Genomic DNA, 21,099 nt, shown 5'->3' on the forward strand with positions numbered 1-21,099 from the left:
GACCATGAGGGAATGATTGAGGTGCTGCCCGCCATCTTCTCTCACCATGAGGGAATGATTGAGGTGCTGCCCGCCATCTTCTCTGACCATGAGGGAATGATTGAGGTGCTGCCTGCCATCTTCTCTCACCATGAGGGAATGATTGAGGTGCTGCCCTGAGGAGGCCATGAGGGAGCTGCCACCTCTCCCAGCACCAGGAGGCCTCCCTGGGGTGCTGCCGTGGCCAGAACAGATTTCAATGATTCTGCAATGCCCGTTCAGCCAGCTTCTTACTTCCCTCTCTGTGAAAGCAGTGTGAAGAAACTGCACAGACACTAAAATGGTGTCATCTGAATATTTATTCTTTGCTTTTGACATTTAGATCATAGCTAGTGATGGCAAAAAGCCCACAGAATTAATCTGAGTTAAAATTGGTCACTACAGTATGTCAAGCAGTGTCCAACAACCATTTTTTCAATTAAACCATTATAGCAAACACCATTCAACACAAAGAATGCACTTATTAAAAAACAAAATGGAAGTTATACCCTTTGACGTGAGTCCATTCACTTTTTAATGACTTAAGGTAGAAATCAGCTATTTAGGTCTACAGTGAGGTTAGCGTAAGCAGTAGAAAATTGGGAAAATGTTACAACAATCATCTCAACAATCACTTTCAGCTCAGCTGTCAACCGAAGACACTTTTGGCTGGTTCATCTTTAGGTTTCTCGAAGACTGTTTCACCTCCAGTCCGATCTCGGCTGAATATGGAAGGTGCTGCAGAGCCCATTTGTTCTTGGAAAAGAAAACCGGGAGAGGAGGCAATCAGTGAATCAGTTAGCATTGGTGTTACTGCAGCTAAAACATATAAACATTTGATAATTATTTCATCAGTCCATCAACTTCCCAAACAGTAAAACACAGCACTCTCTTTCCAAGCACAGGGCAGCTTCCAGCATCTGTAGGTGGTCATCAAGATTGACCACCCCAAGTCCCTGCAGGTGCTTAAAAAGCTGAGGTTCAGGATATCACCCTGAAAAGGAGTTGAAATTCATAATTTTTCCTTGTACCCTCCCACTATTAATGGAAAAGCCAAAAAAACCCAGAGCACCAGGAGCATTCAGTGCGAGCACCCACTCTCTTCTCTCTCACCTTCTGTCCTTTATTCCCCCCAGCACGTGTTTCATCTCAAACACATAAATTTGTACACCTGAGAGGCCCTAGTCGATGACCAAACATCCAGGTCTTCAACTTTGGCAACCGCTCTGACTGTGGGACCAGGATTTGTCTTGAACTCTGGCTCAGAAGGCAAAGTCAGAGCTCTCCCTCCCACTTTGTCCAGACAGGGAGAAAAAATCACTTGAAGCAGAGCCCTGTTGGCACCTATGGATGCCAACAAGATGATGGATTCAAGGATTCTGTGCAGCCAGGCCAGGGGATGTGAGAGCATTGCCTGCTGCTGTTTCTGGGGTGCACTCTTTCACTGAAGATAACAATTAAGTCCATGCTTTACTTTGTAAGGTTTCTTGTTATTTCCATCAAGGAGAAGAGACTTACCACACTGCTTCATGACTTGGTAGGTTTTAGATTTAATTTCCTGGTTTTTGGAAAGATTTCCTCTAGCTCCTTTGAGATCTTCTTCCTTCACTGGAGGACGCTTCTTTTTCACAGGGGCTGGCTACGAAACAAAAGTATTGCCACTCATCAGTATTTCATGTTTAGAAACATAGGGAACAAAGAGGTCTGAACCTAACGGCTACAACATACAGAGTTGCTAATTCTGTATTCCACCTATTGCAACTCTGAGAATAAACACTCGGCTACTCCAGATCTCTACACAACCACAACTCCACATCAGGGCAGGATTTCATTACCTTTCCCAAAATCTGTTGCCACCATTCCGGTTCTAAATATGTCTTCTGATTGCCCAGCCTTTGAAAGAGACAGAGCAGATGCCTGCCTGGTCCTTTTGCAAATAAAGACCAAGATAGATTGGTAATTAAAGAATTTGTCCAATGTTCAGGGAAAACAAACAAGCAAACAAAAAAAAAAAAAACATAAAAAAAAACCCCACACCTAAACCAAACCTACTTCATTGCTAAATTATGCTCAGCCACTGTCTACCACTACATCAGAATCTCTCTGACTGATTTCCTAAAGAAGTCCAGTTTGATCTAGTTGGAATAAACTTAAGACTTGGCCCATAGTTATTGATTTAAATTTAGGGAACAAAAGTATCTCAGCACTCAAAGGGGTTTTTGACAAGCACCTACTGAACACATTCTGGACTCAGAATCTGGAGAAGGAACAGGAAACCCAATACAGAAATAGAGGCATCATCAGGTGGTACACCAGAATGTCCAAGTATTATCCCGTTTACAGTTTGCTAGAAGAAAATCAGAAAAAGATGGAAGAACATCCCTACCTTTAAATCAGCACTTCAAAGTTGAACACTACATCAATCAGCACTATTAACATTCCCCTCTTCATTTTACTATTTTCAAGGACTGGGTGCCAAGGTCCCACCAGGAAGACCTCACGGTGGGGTGCAGGGGGATCGGACTCACCACCCTCAACAGGAGATGGGATTATAAAGAAGATGTTATGTGGGCATTCCAACGTTAATGTATTTATTTATCAGTGAGAAACTTCTCTGCCCATCGCTACATATGCTGGGCTCCTGATTTGGGTTTTGGCAGCGGTGGAGCCCGGTTGTACATTCCTGGGCTGCTGCCTGTAAAGCTAAAAATGGTTGTGGAGGGGAACAAATCCCCAAGGCCTGCAAAGGGCTTGATCAGTGAGTCCCAGGGGGTTTGCAGAGACGGCACATGCATGCCAGGCTGCATTGGAGACTTCGGCATAGTTCCGTCTGGCTATAAACTCCCAGGAACGCTCGGAATAGCTCGCTGTCAATCCCATCTACATGTGTTGTGGGAAACAAAACACTCATGAGATCTCTGGGAAAAACACTATACGAGTATCCAAAGAAAGCAAGAGCTGAGAGCAAACTCTCCAAAATTCACAGCAACTTTTGATGGGTTAGCTGGTGAACCAAATAGCTCCATAGCCAGCATTTCATTTGTCCATCTGTAACAAGAACTGGCTGGTGATGGGTCTTTGGCATAGTCCACAGGAAACAAATGTGTTGGTTCCAATGCAGAAAAGGGAAAAAATACCTCATTTTGTTAGCAGGAATATGAAATCTGCTGACGTCCTTCGCCTGTTGTTGGCAAGAGACAGTAACTGTGAGGCTTCTTTCCATCAGGACAAGGGAATTCTTGGGGACAGACGGTAGGAAAAGGAGGCACTCGATATGCACTGAGACACAGGCAGGCTGAGCAGAGCTGTTGAATTCCACTCAGCTTTAAAGTAAAACCTCTTATGCTTTGATTACAGCTGGATTTTCCAACAGGATTGTCTGTGGATTAGCTGTCTCCCAGCTAAAAAGCAACAGTGCCACACAGAAAGGTGACCACGAGCCACAGAGGCAAGTGCCAGTCTTGCCAGCAGCACCAGTAGCTGCTGGTGTTGGAGCCACACGACTGTTAATTACTACCGACACAAGCACATTTGTAAGCAGGGTTTGCCAGCAGCCATCCCCAGCCAGCACAGCGGTCCTGCCTGGCCTTTATCTCCTCCTGTCCCAACTCAGTGCTGGTTTATGAGACATGCAATGTTGTTTTTAAGTCTCTTTTTCTTTGGAGTAAAGAAAATAAGCAGAACCATGCTACTCTGTGTGGCTGAAGGATTATGCTCCACTGCCCATCCCACGTTCTCTATCTCACCCACCACACAAAACCCTTGCTATGGGGGGAACCCTGACAAGTACATGTAGCTTGGACTGAAAACATAGCACTTATGTGAAAAACTCAACATTTCTGAGCTAGTTTTAAGATCGCTTTGAAACATGGAATATTGGGGAACACAGTAAAGAAAAACTACTGATTGCACTACAAGATGAACACAAAAATGTGTAGTGCAAAATTTCCATCTCAAGTGGTGTATAACAGCTACAGTTTTCAGTCACACTTTCTTTTCTTGCATGTTAATAAATTAAGCTTTCCTTTACATAGCAGCACATTCAGTCTAGACACATCTTTTCAAACTACTGTCAAAATTTCAAATAATTGGCTGAGACAGTGTGTTGGAAAAGCAGAAAATCTTCAGTAAAACAGCCCAAAATGGAGCAGTGGAAATGCTTTTTTCCTTCCTACAGAAACAAAGTACTTAAGGTTAAAAAAAAAAAAAAAAAGAATATTTAAAAACTCAGTTAACCATGTAGAGAGCAGCTGCTTTCCTTCTCCATATAATAATTGCTCTTAAAACCTTATTTGTTAAACTATATAAATAAAGTGGTTTAAAATATTTCAATGTAATCAAACAATCCAAGTAGATGAGACAATTCACTGCTTAACAAGAATAACTTGCTAATAAGATATTTCGAGCAAATCATCTAAAACAAGTACAGATTTGTCAGGTAACCTGCTCGAACGAGAGCCAGCCCAGCACAATGCCCCCATACCTGTGACATAACTGCAGCGCTCACTCGCCTGAAAGCCTTTCCAAGGTAGTTTCCCGGCTTTGATTAAATCCAGCCTGTGCACTGTGTGTGTGCTTGTTTTTTTCCTCTCAGCTTATATAGAGCATTAACGTGAAGTCATTAGCTGGGTCACTTTCCCAAACCAGATCCCAGGATGATTCAGGTTGACACAGGCTGTTGTTGAAAGGTTTATTCTTAGCTATGACTAGGGCTGGCAGGATTTGCCGCGCTGTGTGCCTGGGGACAGATGAAGTTCAGGAGTGACGAGAGCAGACAGCTGTGGCAGTGAGACCGCGGGGAAGCCCAATCCACAGCAAAAACAACTTCCAGGGGAGTCCACTGGGGCTCTACTTATAACTTTAAAAGGCGAAAGTTTGCTACAGACACAAAATTGACTCTGAATTCTCTTGATAGGAAAAAAAAAAAAAAGTCTTGTTTGTTCATTCCCAGCATAAGAAAATACGCTTTCCGCAAAGTTTATATAAACCTAACATCAAAAGCATTACACTGCGCCTTAATTCTCTTTTGCACAGGAACCAGTGTTTTGGAGTTAATGAGATAGGTTATAGTTTTACCCTTACAATCTTATTCCTGAGCTCACTCCGATGCCAGCTGGCTCTTACACACTTCAGAGAGTAAAATCACTTTCTGTTTACAGCAGGATTAGTAAGTTTAACCAGTTCATCTGTCGTACATATAGGAGTGGATTATTCACACATGAATAAATTCAGTTTTCCCTACTGTATGTGCTGGCAATAGTAAAACCTTCTCCAAAACTTTTAAGATTTGTTCCCAAGCTAATTTTTAATTAAATAGAAAAAAGAAAGTCTTACGCATGAGTTGTAATTTTTATTACCAGGAGAGGGTTGGGTGGGGAGCTGTTTCCCCCCTTATACATATATATATATATAACATTAATTCTTTGCATCATGCATACTACTACTACTATTACTACTACTACGCTTCTGTGACTATGCTTGACACTTAGAAAGCACCAAGACCCCAGCCAGGTACTTCAGCATGGGAAAGGTGGACTTGGCATAACTCCTGACATCTTTTATCAGGAATAGTGACTGCTGTAGTGACAGAAATCTTCCCCAGCCTTTTCTCAGGCTCTGCCTGTGATTTGTTTAGGCTACAGAGAGACACAGGAAGTAAAATAAAATTGGCATTTTTTTCATTATGAAAACATTGCATCAGTGCCACAGCATAGGCAAACTGCAATCAAGACCGGGATTTGTCAGTTGTGAACTATCCCCCATATCTGTGGGTCCATTTTACCTGTAAATGAACTCTCTCCAGGCCCGAGATGATGCCTTCTTTTATGTGTCTGTGGAGCAATCATTTGTAAGTTAAGCAGCATTTTGGATGCTATGTACTTAACCATTCCTAATGTTAAATTTCTATTTCAAATCCACAGTTTAGTAAAATGGAGGAAAAGTTTCCGTGAAATGACAGTACCTTTTGTAAGACTACCAGAGTGGAAAGAAAAACCATCAGGTTTGCTGAAAACATTTCTTCCATGGGGATTGGTGCTGAGGCATCCGGAGAGGGAGGCAGCACATCCTGAATTTTTGCTAAGGTGTTTAGCACAGCTTGGGCAAATCCTTTTTCTTTGCTTTAATTGTACATTTCTTAAACCAAAGATGAGGAACAATCATGATTGTTTCTTCTTATGAAGCATGGGCTAATTTTTCTTAACAAGAAAACCCAACCTAAATCTCCCATTACTACCTTTTCTAAGTAGGAATCCTGCTCACCTGGCTGAAGCCCTGTGATCTTTTGAGTAGGACAAGAGTGACAAAAAAGAGCTCATCCATTTCATGGTGGCTATTAAGCTAACTCTCTTTCATTTTCCTCTGCAGTTTGAGGTGTGTAAAACTCCTTTGGTGAAGAATGGTTAGGATGAAAATTTGGTGATGACCATGGGGAATTTAGTAAATGTACACATCTGACCACTGCAATTTCCACAAGACAGGAGGGATCTTACAGCAGATGTGACTTCTCCAGGAACCTGCTTACTCAGTGGACTGCCAAGCTCAATAGGGTGAAGATTATTCTTTGACTTCCCTTTAAGGAGGTGGTGGGTATGGGGATAGCGCTGCCTGTGTGTAGTAAGTGATAAGTAATGAAAGTAACGCACAAACAGAAGAGAGGAATAACTGAGGTAGTTGTGAATTGATACTGTGCAGGCCCAGCCCAGCCGACAAACCAATCTGCTTCTGCCCAGATAGAAGTGGTGAAACCAGCAGAAGCCCACTGATAACAGGATTTCTGCTCTATTTTGGCATGAAGGTGTGACCTACCTTTATGGTTCAGGTTACAGCTTCACGGCAAGGCAGTTCTCCTTCTTGATAGCCCTCCTAATTCCTTCAGCACTTTGGGAAATAGATGCTAGACACTTCAGCTAGGGAACAAGACACCTGAAGAGTAAGACAGCATCTTTATAGCCTCCAAAACCAGGCAGGATGGGAAGCAAGCTTGGGCTATGCTCATTTTGTTGGATATAACCAGAGAAGTGCAAGTGTTTGCTGCAGCACCCTTTGGTAAGCAGAGACAACTCTGCACTACACAGCGTGTAGGAGTGATGTCTTCTTCAGACAGCACTACTTCTCCTCTTCTCATTTTGCTTTGTGAAGTAGTGGTGATGGAAGTCAGCAGGGCGACGTTGCCCATCTCCAGCATGTTGCCCTCTGGAGATGGGGTACAGAGAGGCTACTTGGTCCTACAACCAGACAGTCCCACACAGCCCGTCTGTCTCACAAGGAGAGACTATGTGAGTTTTGTGATACACGGCACTTCACCAGCTTCTCAACAGGACCCTCAGATACCTTCCTTCATTTCTACTACCTGCTGCAAACACAACAGAAGGGGGAGAGATGATAAGATAGGGTAACAAGTTATTGCATTAGGCTAAGACCCTGCCAAGGGGCAGGATACTGGAGGTAAATTCAGACATTTTCAAGTTCACACATTTTTGTGGCCAATGACCAAAAGGTCTGGCTTTGCTTCAAAAGCAGAAAGCAGGCTGTGATTATCAGCTGTATGGTACAGCACCTTAACAAAGTCCTACATTCCAGAGGGCTTCGGGTCTATGTTCTGCAACTTCAGCAGTTCTCAGGGTGCACATCCAGGGTTTTCTATTGCAAATACAGATGGTTATTCTCCATGTGTGCACACACTGAGGGCAAAAACTCTCCTCAGGGCACAGATTTGAACTTGCAATGGCTCTTATAGTTGTAAAAAATATTTGCTTTCTAAGAATAACAGTCCTTCCTAAGAAATGAGACTTAACTACTAAAGGACAAGAATATACGGAAATTAATACTGACATGGGAGTGCAAAAAATTGAATCCGCAGTTCCAAGGTTAAACTCCGCTAGCAAAACCAGATGCCTGCAACAGCATATTATAAACACTCAAACATGCTCACTTTTAAACAGAAGGAGCATAAAACAAGTGTACAAATCTGTAATAAGTCAAACTTTATTGTAAACCATTATACAATGTAATTACATCAGATACCCTTAGAAGTTTACGGTAACACTACTGATTAAACAATATGGTCCAAACGGAGGGCAGAAGAATACAGCTTGTTGGTTTTGCTCACACAGGCTCTACTCTGAATTTACTTACAAACCAACCCAACATTCAGTTTGAGACAGATACCCACGCAAAGACAGAAACACCTACAAAAGAGTCCCTTTTTTAAAGATACTGCAGTTTTACTTTGTAAAACCATAGTAGTCATTTTCAGTAATTGAACTGGAAACTTTAAATACATAAAAAAAGTTTGCACGCCTATGCTGTAGATCTACTCTGACTTGATGTGGCTCTTTCATTACTGGTTTCTCCTGCAAAAAGCACAGCAAAGTTGCAAACATGGGTTAGTCAAGCACAGTGGCAGAAATTCCTTGTGATGCTCAGCTCTCAGCAGAGCTGCGAGCCCGCTCCTCCCTCCCCAGGCGCAGCTGGAATCTGTTGGAGGGGATCACTTTGCATTGCTCTAATTTGCAACTCAATTTCTGAGTTTTCCCTGAAGAAAAGCTATTGTACATTTTAGTTAGCAACATTAATATACAGCATTTACCTACTTAAAGTAAGACAAGGGGACCTGAACATATCAAAGCCAGAACTTGGAAACCACGTATTAGACGACACCAGTGTTTTAAATTTATGCAAATGTGTCACAGGTCAGATAATAGACACAGTTAATACATTTAGGTTGACCATTCGTGGTAATCTCCGTTTGCACCAATGCTTCTGCATTTCTTCGGTAAGTTACAATCCCTTTCTCTTACTTTGGCATATACTACATAGCTTATTTTCATTAAACAATCACATTTTTTAAGCACAGCCTGAAGTAAACCTTTGCTATGAGTTGTCCTGAAGTCCCTTTACCAGGCATTAACTCAGAGCACCAATCTGAGCATAAATGCAAATGTTGTTGTGCCGCAATATTATTATTACTGGATCAACTCTTGATGAAAAATTTATTTCAGCCTGCAGTGCCACTACATTTCATTGAGCAGTAAGACATAGTGAAGCACTAGGCACATACTTCCTTCTCACACACACACAAGCTCTTCTGACTAGAGCATGTAATCTTGTACCTACTGCGAGAATTCCAATTCTTACCTTACAAAAAGGGAAATTGCCAATTTTACATTTTCCATTTCTCTTCCATATGATAACAGAAAATGAAAAAAACCAGTTTTGTTATTTGACTAAGGTTGGGAATAAATTTTGTATACTTTAGTAGAGAAAGTTAGAATTGTTTTTTCCCTCTGAAAATATACTCCTCCTTTTACTACTGTGGTATTTAAAATATTTGACTTCTGTCTCTTTGGCTCATAGTGCTTTACTATGTCATCTTGCTAGGCATACCAAAATCTCGAACCAAGTGACATTTAAGCACTTAAGACAGAAAAAAAATAGGTATTTGTATACCTTTGCTATAACCACCTTCAAGAAACTGCTCCATAGTGCTTTATACTGTTTTGTACTTGGTCAGTAAGTTTGAGGTCTGCTCAAAACAAATATTTTACATGATTAAGGCCATAATTTTATACTGACATTTCACAGACTAAACATGAGACTAGAAATAGAAATCATTTCAATAATTTAAGTAATTATAGAAGAGGAGGGAAAAGGAAGATAAAATGAAAGCTTGTACAGTTAAATTTGTGTGCGCTGCTCAGTTGACGAGGATAGCAATGACTGTGCAGTGGTATGTAGCACATGTTAAATACTTTTATTTCACTATCTGAAATAGAACAAATCCTATGCTAAAAAATAAACACTGACATTTGCAACAAGAGCCAGCTCTAGCTCTTAAATCCCTTTGGAACAGTGAGCTGTATGAGAATGAATTCCTTTAAATGAAAATGAATTCCTTTAAATACTGTGCTTTTGGAGATATGAGCCTGCCCAACAGTCAACAATCAAGAGAAGATGCTAGTCACACAATCAATGAAAAAAAAAACAAAGAAAACTAAAACAGAGGCAACACCGATTAGAGACATTTTCCCCAGCCCCCTACCCCCACTTCAGAATAACTCAATTAAGCTTCCATTGTCATTAGTTTCTAGATTTAGTCTAAAAGAAACACTAGTATTTAAACTTATTGCAGTTATTACATTTCAGTGCACAGTAACAGAGGTCAGTGGCTCAACTAAACTTGCAAACGTTAGGTTTGGTAAAATGTCCCTTTTAGTCAGCCGGATCCGCCGAGGTGTACCTGAAGTCTCAGAACATTGTGTTCACCTCAGCAGCCAAGCGGTGAAAAGGAATGCTGGAATAGTGAAAAGAAGTAAGGGAGCGCACAGTTCAGTATTTACTAAGGCCCAAGAACCCCATTTAAGTGGCCTGGATAATAAATCACATTAAGACCTAGTAAATCTATAAAAATGTAAAAAATCTTAAAAAGTTCTGAGCAGTTTTCTGATGAAACTGTTTGGTTTAAGGCTTGGAACATTTCTGATGTCTAGATTGTAAAACAGATCTGCAATTTATTTCTGTTGTCACCTCTTCGACACACCGCCTTGTCCTGCACAAGGTTTAGCTACGTAAGGAAAGCTGTCAGAAACAATCATTTAGAAAATTTGCAAAGCAAAAGGATGTAACTGAAAACATATCTGCAGGGTTTTAAAGCAGCACATGTTGACAATTATTAGAAGACAGACACTGAAAACTGCAGAAATTCTGTAGTGACTGTATTATACCTCTCTTTTTTAAAAATACTAAAGAATAATCAGACTTAAAGGAAATTAAACAGAAGAAACCCATTTTTAAGCACATTAAACAGAAGATTGCTTTTTCAACAAAATCAAGTATGGGACAGAATTATTCACAATACTGTAGCACAGCTCCTCCAATCAGATCAAGGTCCTGGATGGCAGGCCCTATACAAGGAAAAGTGAAAGAAACGTTCCATCTCTCTTGCATTATACGAGAGGTACACATAACAGACTTAGAGAAACAAAAATAATTACAGTCATCCATAGATATATTCATTTCACAAATAAGTAACCTATCACAACAGATTTTCATTATACACTAAAGTGCACATTTGTCAAATATGCAAACAACACCTCCTATTAAAAAAAGGTACTTTCAAATTATGTGGTCAAAAGCACACTTAGGACTGCATTTTTAGTGATATTTGGTGACTTCAGCAGTGACAGAGAGCCTTTCCCTTTGCAACCTCTTTGTCTTAAACCAGGACACAAGGATAAAATGATTTTCACTACAAATCTTATGACCTTTTCTGCACAAAAAAGGGAACTGCACCCTTTTCTCTGACAAAGAGAATCTTTAAATACAACTGTATGAAAATATAACTTAAATATAAAATAGTCAAATAGATTTGAGGAGACTTGGAAAAAATCTTTGTTCCACCTATTAGTTCCATAGGTACCTGGTAGCAAGTAAACATTTGTACTTAAAAAAATAACATTAAGTTACAGCTTGTAACCATAAACTATTCTGCTCTAGGAATTATGCTGCAAAAGCCAGTTTTAGTAATAAAACACACTAACTTAGTTGATTCAGATGCCTTTTTGAGAACATCTCACAATGTATCATTCACTAACCATAAATGAAAGATCGCTGTATCTGTTTTCTATGATCTTCTCTGAAATGTCAGATACAAATCACCTCAGTGACTAGTCCTTAACAACGCTGTTTTCACATATGATGAAAAGACATTCTTGCATAATTGGTCAGTGTGTCTGTAGTGCAACTGAACTGCAAGTCTTCCAAATGCTTGCATTATGTTGGTAGACCTTGCTTTTAAGTCAGTTTGTATGAAAAGGGAGATGCAATTGCAACATTAAAACCCACTGACTGAGGAGTTTTTGCCATGAAACCTGCAAATACACAGGTCAGGGAATGTGTCATACAGGCAGACCGAAACGATGCTTCTTTTTCTTAATGGACTTTAAGTTGGTCAGTCTACGCAGGTCCTCTTCAGCATCTGATTCCTCCATCTCATCGTCTGCTGAAATGAGGATCTAAAAACAAATTACAGATTCTGAGTAACATGGATCAAAGTCACAGTCTTCCCTCATTCTACTTTTAACTTACTATTTTTTATCCTTGCAAAGGACCTTAGTATTTGCTCTAGAAAGAGCTTACAGAACATAATTTGGATTTACTGCCAGTTCTATCGAAGAACTGCATTCTGTCATGCACCCTACTGGAACCTCAAGTAAGCAAGCACCTCAAAGAAGGATGCATGCAAATTAATCTCTACTACAATCACAGACTCTTAACCTAAAGATTTGATTCCAGCACCTCCAGAACAGTGGGGGCAGCTTGCTGTTAAAGTGGAAGGGAATACATAAGCTCCCCACCAACATTTGCAATATGATAGTCATTTTATTAAAAAACAAAACATACAGGCAGCACTGCCTGGAATGCAGAAAATTGACTAAACGCATCAACTGACTAAAGCAAAAAACTTACCTTCAGAGATACTGCCCATCCTCCAGGCAAGCTATACTAAATAATATTAAGTGGGCACTTTCAAAAAGTTATTTGCAAGAGCAAAGACAAGTACTTCTACAAAAATCAGGCCAATTGCCTCCTCCAACTTCCTCTCACTTTAAGCCATTAACCTGTCTTCAAATTAGAATGGTCTGTTAGCTTCGTACTCTATGTGGGATCTGTAGAAGTATTTGTAACACAGTTCGTCTGTGACATTTACATATATTATGTCTTCCCGCTCATTTGAAAGGAAAATAACTAACCGGTGAGTGGTGCAACAATAACTTTTCTTAACTGGTTTTCAATTGCAAACACTAGGAACCGCTGTTAAGAGGTACATGCAAAGAATATCAAAACCGAGTTGAAAATGTTACAGTCAAATCAATAGCATGAACTAGTATGAACTGGATTGACATTGCATTAATTGCAGTAATGAACTCTACATACTTCTGACTCTGACTCTTCATGTGATGCTGCTCTCCTATATCGGACTTTACTTCCATTTCTTGAATCTTGTCCTGCTTCCTTTTCTTCAAGTTTAGCTTTTGTCTTCCCTTTCTTCATAAGAAAATTATCTACTACCCAGAACATTAATGCCTGGTAAAGAGAAAGAGAAAGGTGACAGTTCAGTTTTCCTCAGATTAGCATATGTTTGTTCGGTCAGCATTTGGACAGAGTTAGGAAAGCTTAAAAATAATTCTGAATTGGCCAAAAAGGTAAAGTTTTGTACAGGCATATACTCCCACGGCTTATTATACACTGCATAAATGCTCTAGAACACATCCACTTTATTCCTTTGCAGAAGAGGAGAGAATAAGGAAAACAGCTGCTGTTCAGAGTGATCATACATTAACTCTTTGTATTGAAACGTGAATGGCTTAAACAGGCATCTTATTGCAACAAACTTTCAGTTTGCAATGATAAAATCCATGCTTGAACAAATTAATGAAACCAAAAGCTGCCAGCAGGTATTACATGCGAAGATACCATCTCTGACTCTTGTTCCTAAATCTCAGATTGCTGGAAGGGTATTCTTTGGGAAGGCTGATTACACGCTTCCCTTTCCTTTCACTCCTGCATAGGCCAGCCACTATCAGCTGTCATCAGACACAGGATACTTCACAGTACAGCCATCCTTAGCCCAACTCCTTCCCAAAGCAAATTTCATTGTCATTTCATAATCTCTATGTCACTATTTCAGTATTACATTCAATCTACCGAAGTCATCAGCCCAAAAGGGTCAATGAAGCATTTCTACACCTCTTCTCAGCCTGGTTACTTAGCTCAGTACAGGTTTCAGCTAAGAATAATCTACATATCCAGGCATTTTCTCCATTCTTTAACACCCTTCCTTTTAAAAAATTAAAATAACTTAAACATCGAGGTATGTTGTGCTATATGTTTAAGGATTAACATTTAAGTATTAATGTTATTTAACTATCATATGGGAGAAAAATACAAGTAAACGTCTCACAGAAGCATGCAAGTTGTACTAACATTAACAAAGAAGGGAACTATCAACATGACGATAGCCAACTCCAACTGGGGGTTCTCTATAGGATTCAATAAAGCTACCTGTGAAAAGAAAAGGATTAAATTCAGATCATGGCAGCACGTGCTCACAACTGGATTAGTAAGTGCAATTATTTTTGTACTAGCTAACACTATAGAAATAATTCATGTGAACCAAACAAGGACAGCTTTGTATAAAAAGGAAAATATTTAGGACAGCTTATAAATCACCACAGATAAGTAAGCGGGGGTGGCAAGAAACTTATCTCTGTCGTTTTTGTTTATAGAAGTCTGAAGAGATGCATTCAAACCATCTTGGCCATTTTAGAGCTGTATGCTCTCAAGGAACATGTTTTTAAGTTTTATCTTAAGAAAATTCAAAAAGACCAGAGCTTTACAAAATACACAGTAAGGAAAAGATTCAGAGTTCCCAAATTAGTCCAGACCGTATAATAGGAACTAACTGGTTTTAATGCGCTATAGTACTGCACCCCATCACTTTTGAGGATTAAGTTACACATATGCTAAAATAAATATTTATCCAGTCATTAGCAATTGGCTTCACTAATCCACTGCAACTTACTAAAAGCCTACTATTTAGGTTTATCAACAAAACCGCGCAAAGGAAATTTAAAATACTACAGAAAGCAAAACAAAATAGCTTTGAATAAGGGTTAAGAAAATGAGAAAAGGAGAAAACACTAGCTTCAAGAGCACTCAGACAAGTAGATAGAATAAAATTTTATTTGTTCTAATTTATATATATATATATATATATTCCTGGCAATGAATGACAGAAAGCCTATTTAACAGTAGACTAATTAAGGTACAGGAACATACTGCTCCCAGAATTAAATGGCATTGACTGTAGTCTGTTATGATGGACAAGTTAACCAAATAAACACTGGAACATTAGAAATCTATGCTTTACGGCTTCCACCTGAAATTCATTTGTAAGATGCTGTAAAAAACACAAACCTCCTTCCATTGAGGTATCAGAAGCACTATAATGATGATGGTTTTCTCAAACGTCATAATCATGATGTACAGAGCACACTGCCCCACCCAGGCACTGCACTGCAGTGGGTCACCTGCAAAAAGGAAGAAAGGTTCAGGAGATGCGTATGCTTCATTTTACTTCACAGCAAACATTTCAGAAACGCAGTATTTGAGGAAGGGCAACTATATCCCCTCACAGTGCCTTCCACTATTTCCTTAGTGCTGTTCCTTCCCCTCCCTCAGCCTCACCCCAAATTTCAAAAAGTATCAGTTAGAAACTGAAAATACCCGGACTTTGTCCAATTCAGTGGTGCCTGCTTATGTGCTGTTTTACCTAATCTGATGACGAGTTAGATATAGTTGCGTTACCTTTATTTCTCACAAAACTGTTCTTTTTTCTCCTCTATTACAAAACATTGAATTTCCTAGAAGGGAAAAACTTAAAACAAGCGTGGCTGAGGAGAAGCATCTTTCCCTTCACTACTACTTTAAATAGAAACACGAGGATTTCTGCCATTCTCCCTAGGCTACCTTAAACATATCTTTTGTCTCTACAAATTTGGCTGCTGTAACTAACCAATCTTAACTGCGGCAACAGGTGCAAGCACCGATATGAAAAAATTAATTGAATAAGAAGTTAATTAAGATCACATTTTCATTTCAGTCTTGAAAGGGTTTGAAACTCTGCTGCACCCCATTAGAACGTGGCAGAGTGAAAACCTGAGTGCGCTGTTATCTGCCAACAGAACGAAGACCATCTTAGACAAATATTTGAACAGGAAAACTCTGTAAACTATTAGATTCCATGAAAGCAAGGAGAGAGAAAAAAAAAAAAAGGAAAAGAGAGGAACGGTATGCCTAGCAGCTCTGCAGGGGAGCTTAGAGCAGCACTTCGCTGGAAACGAAAAGGAAGCTTTGGCAGGGGCTGTTAGCTCTTTAGACTTCCCAGCAGCCTTCTGCATCATCTTCAAACGCAGCTTAGAACTCTTCAGCCTGGGGATGAACAATGTGCAATGGAAATTCAGATGCCTTTATGTATTTGTAATGCATAATGGATAGTTGCTACTTCCTTTTCTGGAAGATTTCTGAAAGGCTTTCAGTACTAATACTTGGTAATAGTCTTGAGACTTACTGTTTGCTGCTTAAATGCTACAAAGAAAAACTGATAAATCAGATCGGAGTCCAAGACAAAGGACATTTTCCAAATAAGTTTTACAGTAAGAGCTACTGGATCGACACTCAGTAGTCCAAAAGAAAAACAGTTAAATACTCAAGTTTTATAGTTATGCACTGCAATTTAAGGCTTCTTTTGTGAAAAAAAAATATATATAAGATTTGAAGGCAGAAACATCAGTAATTCATAAGTAAGCAACTGTGATTCTTCTGGGGATGCAAGGCCTGAGTTAAATTTGATAATGAAATTGTATACTCCACATTTTTATTTGCATTCTCTAGTTTTCTTCAGTAAGTAGCAAATATGGAAAATATGAGATCTCTGGAGACGCTTTCAAACCAAGTTTTTTAAACAATTTTATAAATTATGCAATTGGAGTGAAAAATGTTAATAGCACTGTCACATCCAGGCTGTGTTCCCAAGAATATCTGGGACATTCATACAATCAAAGATTCAGTGCATAAACTCAAATCAGAACTTTAAAGCTAATGTTGAAGCCATTAAGCCCTAATTTCATTTCCAAAGTTTGGGACAGTCTTTTGAATTCTGATTTTATACCTTCCTTGTATAATCTGTGCACTTAGAACATCCTTGCAAATCAAAAGAAAATTTGTTACTGAAAAAAAAAACAACACAAAAACAACCCACATTAAGACTGAAACTGAAAAATTTTGAAGCCTCAGCAGTGACAACTGTAGCAACATTTATTTTTTTAAATGTTGGGCAATGGTAACTAGTCTTATATGAAGGCATCCTAGTTCACATCAGCTACTTCACAGAATCGTGGTTATAGACAGCACTTAAACAAAATATCTGTGATTCCTCTATCCTGTAGCTTGTTTCTGTTCAAATCCCGAGGAACTTTCTTACAAAAATGTCAACTCACAGAACTTCTCCAAGACCAATTTTCAAAGCTTTTATAGCAAGTGCCTATCTACCCTACAGGTAGGCTATAGGTAAATGAGTAAGTTGTTCTGCAAATCATAAGCAAAGAGCTAAAGGGAAAAGATTCATCAAATGCAACTCCTAAGCTTTGCCATCTGAAAAGCACAGCCCAATTTACCTGTCAATACAGTTCATTGTCAGCCAGCAGGGTTTAGTCACCTGTTTTCTTCTCACAGTAGCTAAAGCAGCTACCACACGAAGGGAAGAGGAATGCAGGGAACATTCTTTTTGGTACAGATCACAACTGCTTTTCTCCTATTTACATACTCTACTATATAAACTGATTCTGCACTTCCAGCTGCTGACATAATCAATCTGATAATACAAAACTGGAAATGTGAAGACAAATCTAGGAAGTTTAAAAATTCTGACACACGAATGCCCTCAAGGGAGCATCTTGCTAGTTGGTTTGTAAATCAGCATGCAGTGCTGTTTTGCTGTACTAGCAGCGCCTATGTTGATATTTTGGTATCCTTTCTTTCGTTGAGGCATTTACACTTAAAAACTATCCTCCATATAAAGAGAGGCTTTTAAAACCAGCAGGACAACTGCTATTTTTATGACAGCTTCTCAAGTAATGAATCACCAGGGATCAAGTAATAGAGCTAAGACGGGAAATGAGCTCACAGTGAGAATTAACTTGAGACAAATGATTATTTAGGCTCTAGAAACACAAACATCACTCAATCAAAAGAAGAGACTTGCTGTTTTGTGGGCTTTGTTTTTCCACGCTTGCAAACAAACAAAAAACATACTGATCTGCAAGCAAAGGCCTTCCTTTATTACTTCAGATAAAATGGCACAGGTCTCCAAGACATTTCAGTGAGCAGCCACCTCGCCACTCATGTATGCTATACATCCATGTTTACCTCCAAATACGAATCTAAATGCCCTTGAGACCCCACAGAACTGCAGTTTAGTCCTCTCCTTTTACCCCACTTCATTTATTTATTTTTAAGGATCTTACAAAATATAAGATGAGCTTTCTTGTAGCCAAGGTGAAAAGTTTCAGATAAAATGGTAGTAAGTGGGCTTTCATTTCAGAAACAACAGTGGTGCTTAACGGAAGAGGGCAGCAAACAACCCAGTGTGACTTGCCCTTTTTAGACAGTTCCCGATTTCTTGCATGGGATCTAACCTTACTGCACAGCCGTCAGCAATAACTGTCCATCTGGTACCTAGTTCTCTTCATGCTAGAAGCTTTTCCCACATAACTAATGAAAACAGATTTACAATACACTTTTTATTAGTCCTTTTGATAGTTTGTTTAAAAAAACCAACACACTAAGGTCAGAGGCAGCGCATTAATGAAGATACAAAGAAAGTCACTAACAGAATGATCTGATATTGGAAAGAACAACTAATTAAAGAGGAGTTAGAGAATTTTATACACGACTTTTACACATTTTGGATCTCCTAACTCAAAATGAAAGTGAAGGATCAGTCCCAGTCCACCTCAACACAAGGAACAAATTCAGCTGTGGATCTTAAAAGCTTAGCTAATGCAGTAACAAATGCCTAACTAAAATAAAAATGGGCTCATTTAGAAGTCAGTAAGAGATGGAAACAATTGCAGGAGAGTCCCCACATCCTCCCATCCACTGAGACTACTTATTTGTGAAAGGAAATTAAAATGGGACAAGAGAGATCTCACAAGAAAAAACAATGCTACGAGAGGAAAAAAAACCTCTAATATTTAACATGATTACGACTACCTACCTATAATGGTAATAGATTAGATATAGAATAAATTTTGCTCTGAGTAGAAAGCCAATTTTACATGGGATAAAAGCTATTAAAACATTTCAAATAGTTTCAAGCCAAGTCAAAAATCATAAAAGGGGATTTTGAGCAGCAGGTCTCAAAGCTAAGTCAGAAGGTAAGTTCAGCAATGTCTCGGCCCTTTAACCTTCCCTGAGCATTGGTGCTTACCTAACCCCTTAGAAACCCAAGTCTGGGGACTGATCCGGAGAAACTATTTACTTTTCTACATATGGCAAATTTTCTGACAGTTTAGCTCTCTGCATCAGTTGAAGAGTGAGATGAGCACCAGTCCAAGGAAAAGAGTGAAAGCATTTGGACAGTGGTACGTGGGAAAAAAGAATATAAACAGTGTTGTGGCAGCATTGATTTAAACAGCTTTAATGGTCATAAACCGTAGCCTAAGACATACATTCATTCAACATTAATTTAACATTAAAAAATGCACTAATGGTAGAGGAAGCTATTTCTCCCAATACATATGCCAGGCATTTATCTATTTTAAATCTGTGACATTAAAAACAAACAGCAATTAACACTATTTGATTTAATTGCAAAATTCCCAACCATTTAAAGTACTTGAATTTAACAAAGCCTTTATTAATTTTTAATTCTGTTAGCCACTTAGGTGTTTTGTTTGGTTGGCTGTTTTTTTTTTTTTTTGTCTTTCTTGTACAAAACCAAACAATGGTAATTATGAAACTGCTACAAAAGCTTTTACTTTGTTAGGCAAACATTACTGTTATTATTTTTAAACTACAGTGTGTTTTTTTCTCTGGTAAAGAGCCATAGCTCTCTTGTAAGACAACCCCTCCCCGCATTCTTATTTCAAGGAGCTTCAAGTGCAATTTTTAGTATTTATACAGAACTTCGATTCCCAGCCCGCCAGACTAAATGATCTGAAAATATCAGGTTGAACAGAATTGAACGCTGTGTACATAATACATCAAGTTTTTTTGCATCTGCAAATCCACAGTTTCTGCAGGTCAGCAGACTGCAGTGGCTAACAGAAGACAAAACCCACAACTTCACATGAAAGTAATTTCACATCTGTATTTCTTAGCCTGTAAGAAAGACTTGTGCATTTTTCATCAGATACAAGCCCTGTGTGCAGGAGTTCAAGTGATCCCTACTTGAGGACAAGCACATTCTCTTTGCAAAGATATGTGCTTGTTTACTTTAAAGAGGGCTGGCAGAATGCTCAACCCGTATCTTCAGACAACGGCATGTGGTGCAGTAAAAGCTTTAATAGGAAATGATGTTCCAGCTACCATTTATTTAAAGTGTTTCAGAGTACAGTTATCCTGTTGTTTTTTAACCCCAGATTAGCCAGTACCATAATTTGTTCAATCACTCCTAACAACAAAATCAAGCAGTTGTTCCAAACCTCACTAAACGCTTAAAGACTTGTTAAACTTTGCAACACAGAATTTGCATGCCAAGATTCAGAGTGCTACTGACGAGTTGAATTCTACAATAGCCATTATAACAACTGTGTAATGACTTAAAGGTCAGTGAACTGTTAGCTGAAATATTCCAAAATTCTGTCTTGGAAAGTATTTTAGTGCAACAATAGAAACATTTACCATATTCACCAAAGCGAAGGGACTCCCACTGCTGCCATTCCACAATGCTGCTGACTGCACGTATACCAATGTAGATTAACAGCATCCCTAATGTGGCATCTAACAAGAAGTTGATAAGGTACCTGAAAGGAAAATTGTAAAGAAAACAAGGAGCAAGGGTCCAATTTCCAGAAGTTCCATGTATTTTTACACCACAATTGATAGATCTTCATATGTGTTGAAAAGCGACAACATTGAGATTAATCATTTACCCACTTCTGTACCTACATAGTGTAAAATTTAAATAGTTTTGAGAGTCTTAACATTCTGTTTCTACCCTTAAACTTAACCTTCAACTTATACTTCCATGAACCGTGTGTGTGCATCCTCTGTAAAACTCCAATATTCATTTTATGTCTTTAAATTAAAAACAGATTTCCTTTTTCCCATCGTTCAGTTCATTCTGCATAGAAACACTCTATTTGAATAAAACCAGGGGAATAAAAGGAATAAGAACAAAAAAATAAGTTATCTTAACACCTCACAGAATTTGAAGGAAAAAAAAACCACAAAACACAATAACAACCTAACAACCCAAAACACTTTCATTCTAATGGGGAAGGCCCCACAAGCACT

The 21,099-nt window shown here is 39.0% G+C and overlaps 1 protein-coding gene across 2 annotated transcripts in view; it reads right to left on the reverse strand.

Moving 5' to 3' along the window:
* Positions 1–320: 320 nt before the first annotated feature.
* The window catches only part of LOC310880499 (musculoskeletal embryonic nuclear protein 1), a 40,017-nt gene continuing 19,238 nt past the window's right edge, over positions 321–21,099 (reverse strand). The window contains exons 4-11 of one of the 2 annotated variants that reach the window (XM_083796373.1): positions 20,485–20,606; positions 14,998–15,110; positions 14,005–14,082; positions 12,955–13,104; positions 11,922–12,032; positions 2,698–2,713; positions 1,537–1,653; positions 321–774 (exon numbers count right to left, since the gene is read on the reverse strand). In XM_083796373.1, coding sequence (XP_083652499.1) covers positions 668–774; positions 1,537–1,653; positions 2,698–2,713; positions 11,922–12,032; positions 12,955–13,104; positions 14,005–14,082; positions 14,998–15,110; positions 20,485–20,606 — 814 coding nt within the window. In that variant the 3' untranslated portion in view covers positions 321–667. Of the gene's footprint in view, positions 775–1,536; positions 1,658–2,697; positions 2,714–4,501; positions 4,794–11,921; positions 12,033–12,954; positions 13,105–14,004; positions 14,083–14,997; positions 15,111–20,484; positions 20,607–21,099 lie in introns of those variants that run through there. The other variant, XM_083796372.1, reaches the window with a different exon arrangement.

This window comes from Anser anser (assembly GCF_964211835.1).
Source record: "Anser anser genome assembly, chromosome: 12".
Taxonomy (NCBI): domain Eukaryota; kingdom Metazoa; phylum Chordata; class Aves; order Anseriformes; family Anatidae; genus Anser; species Anser anser.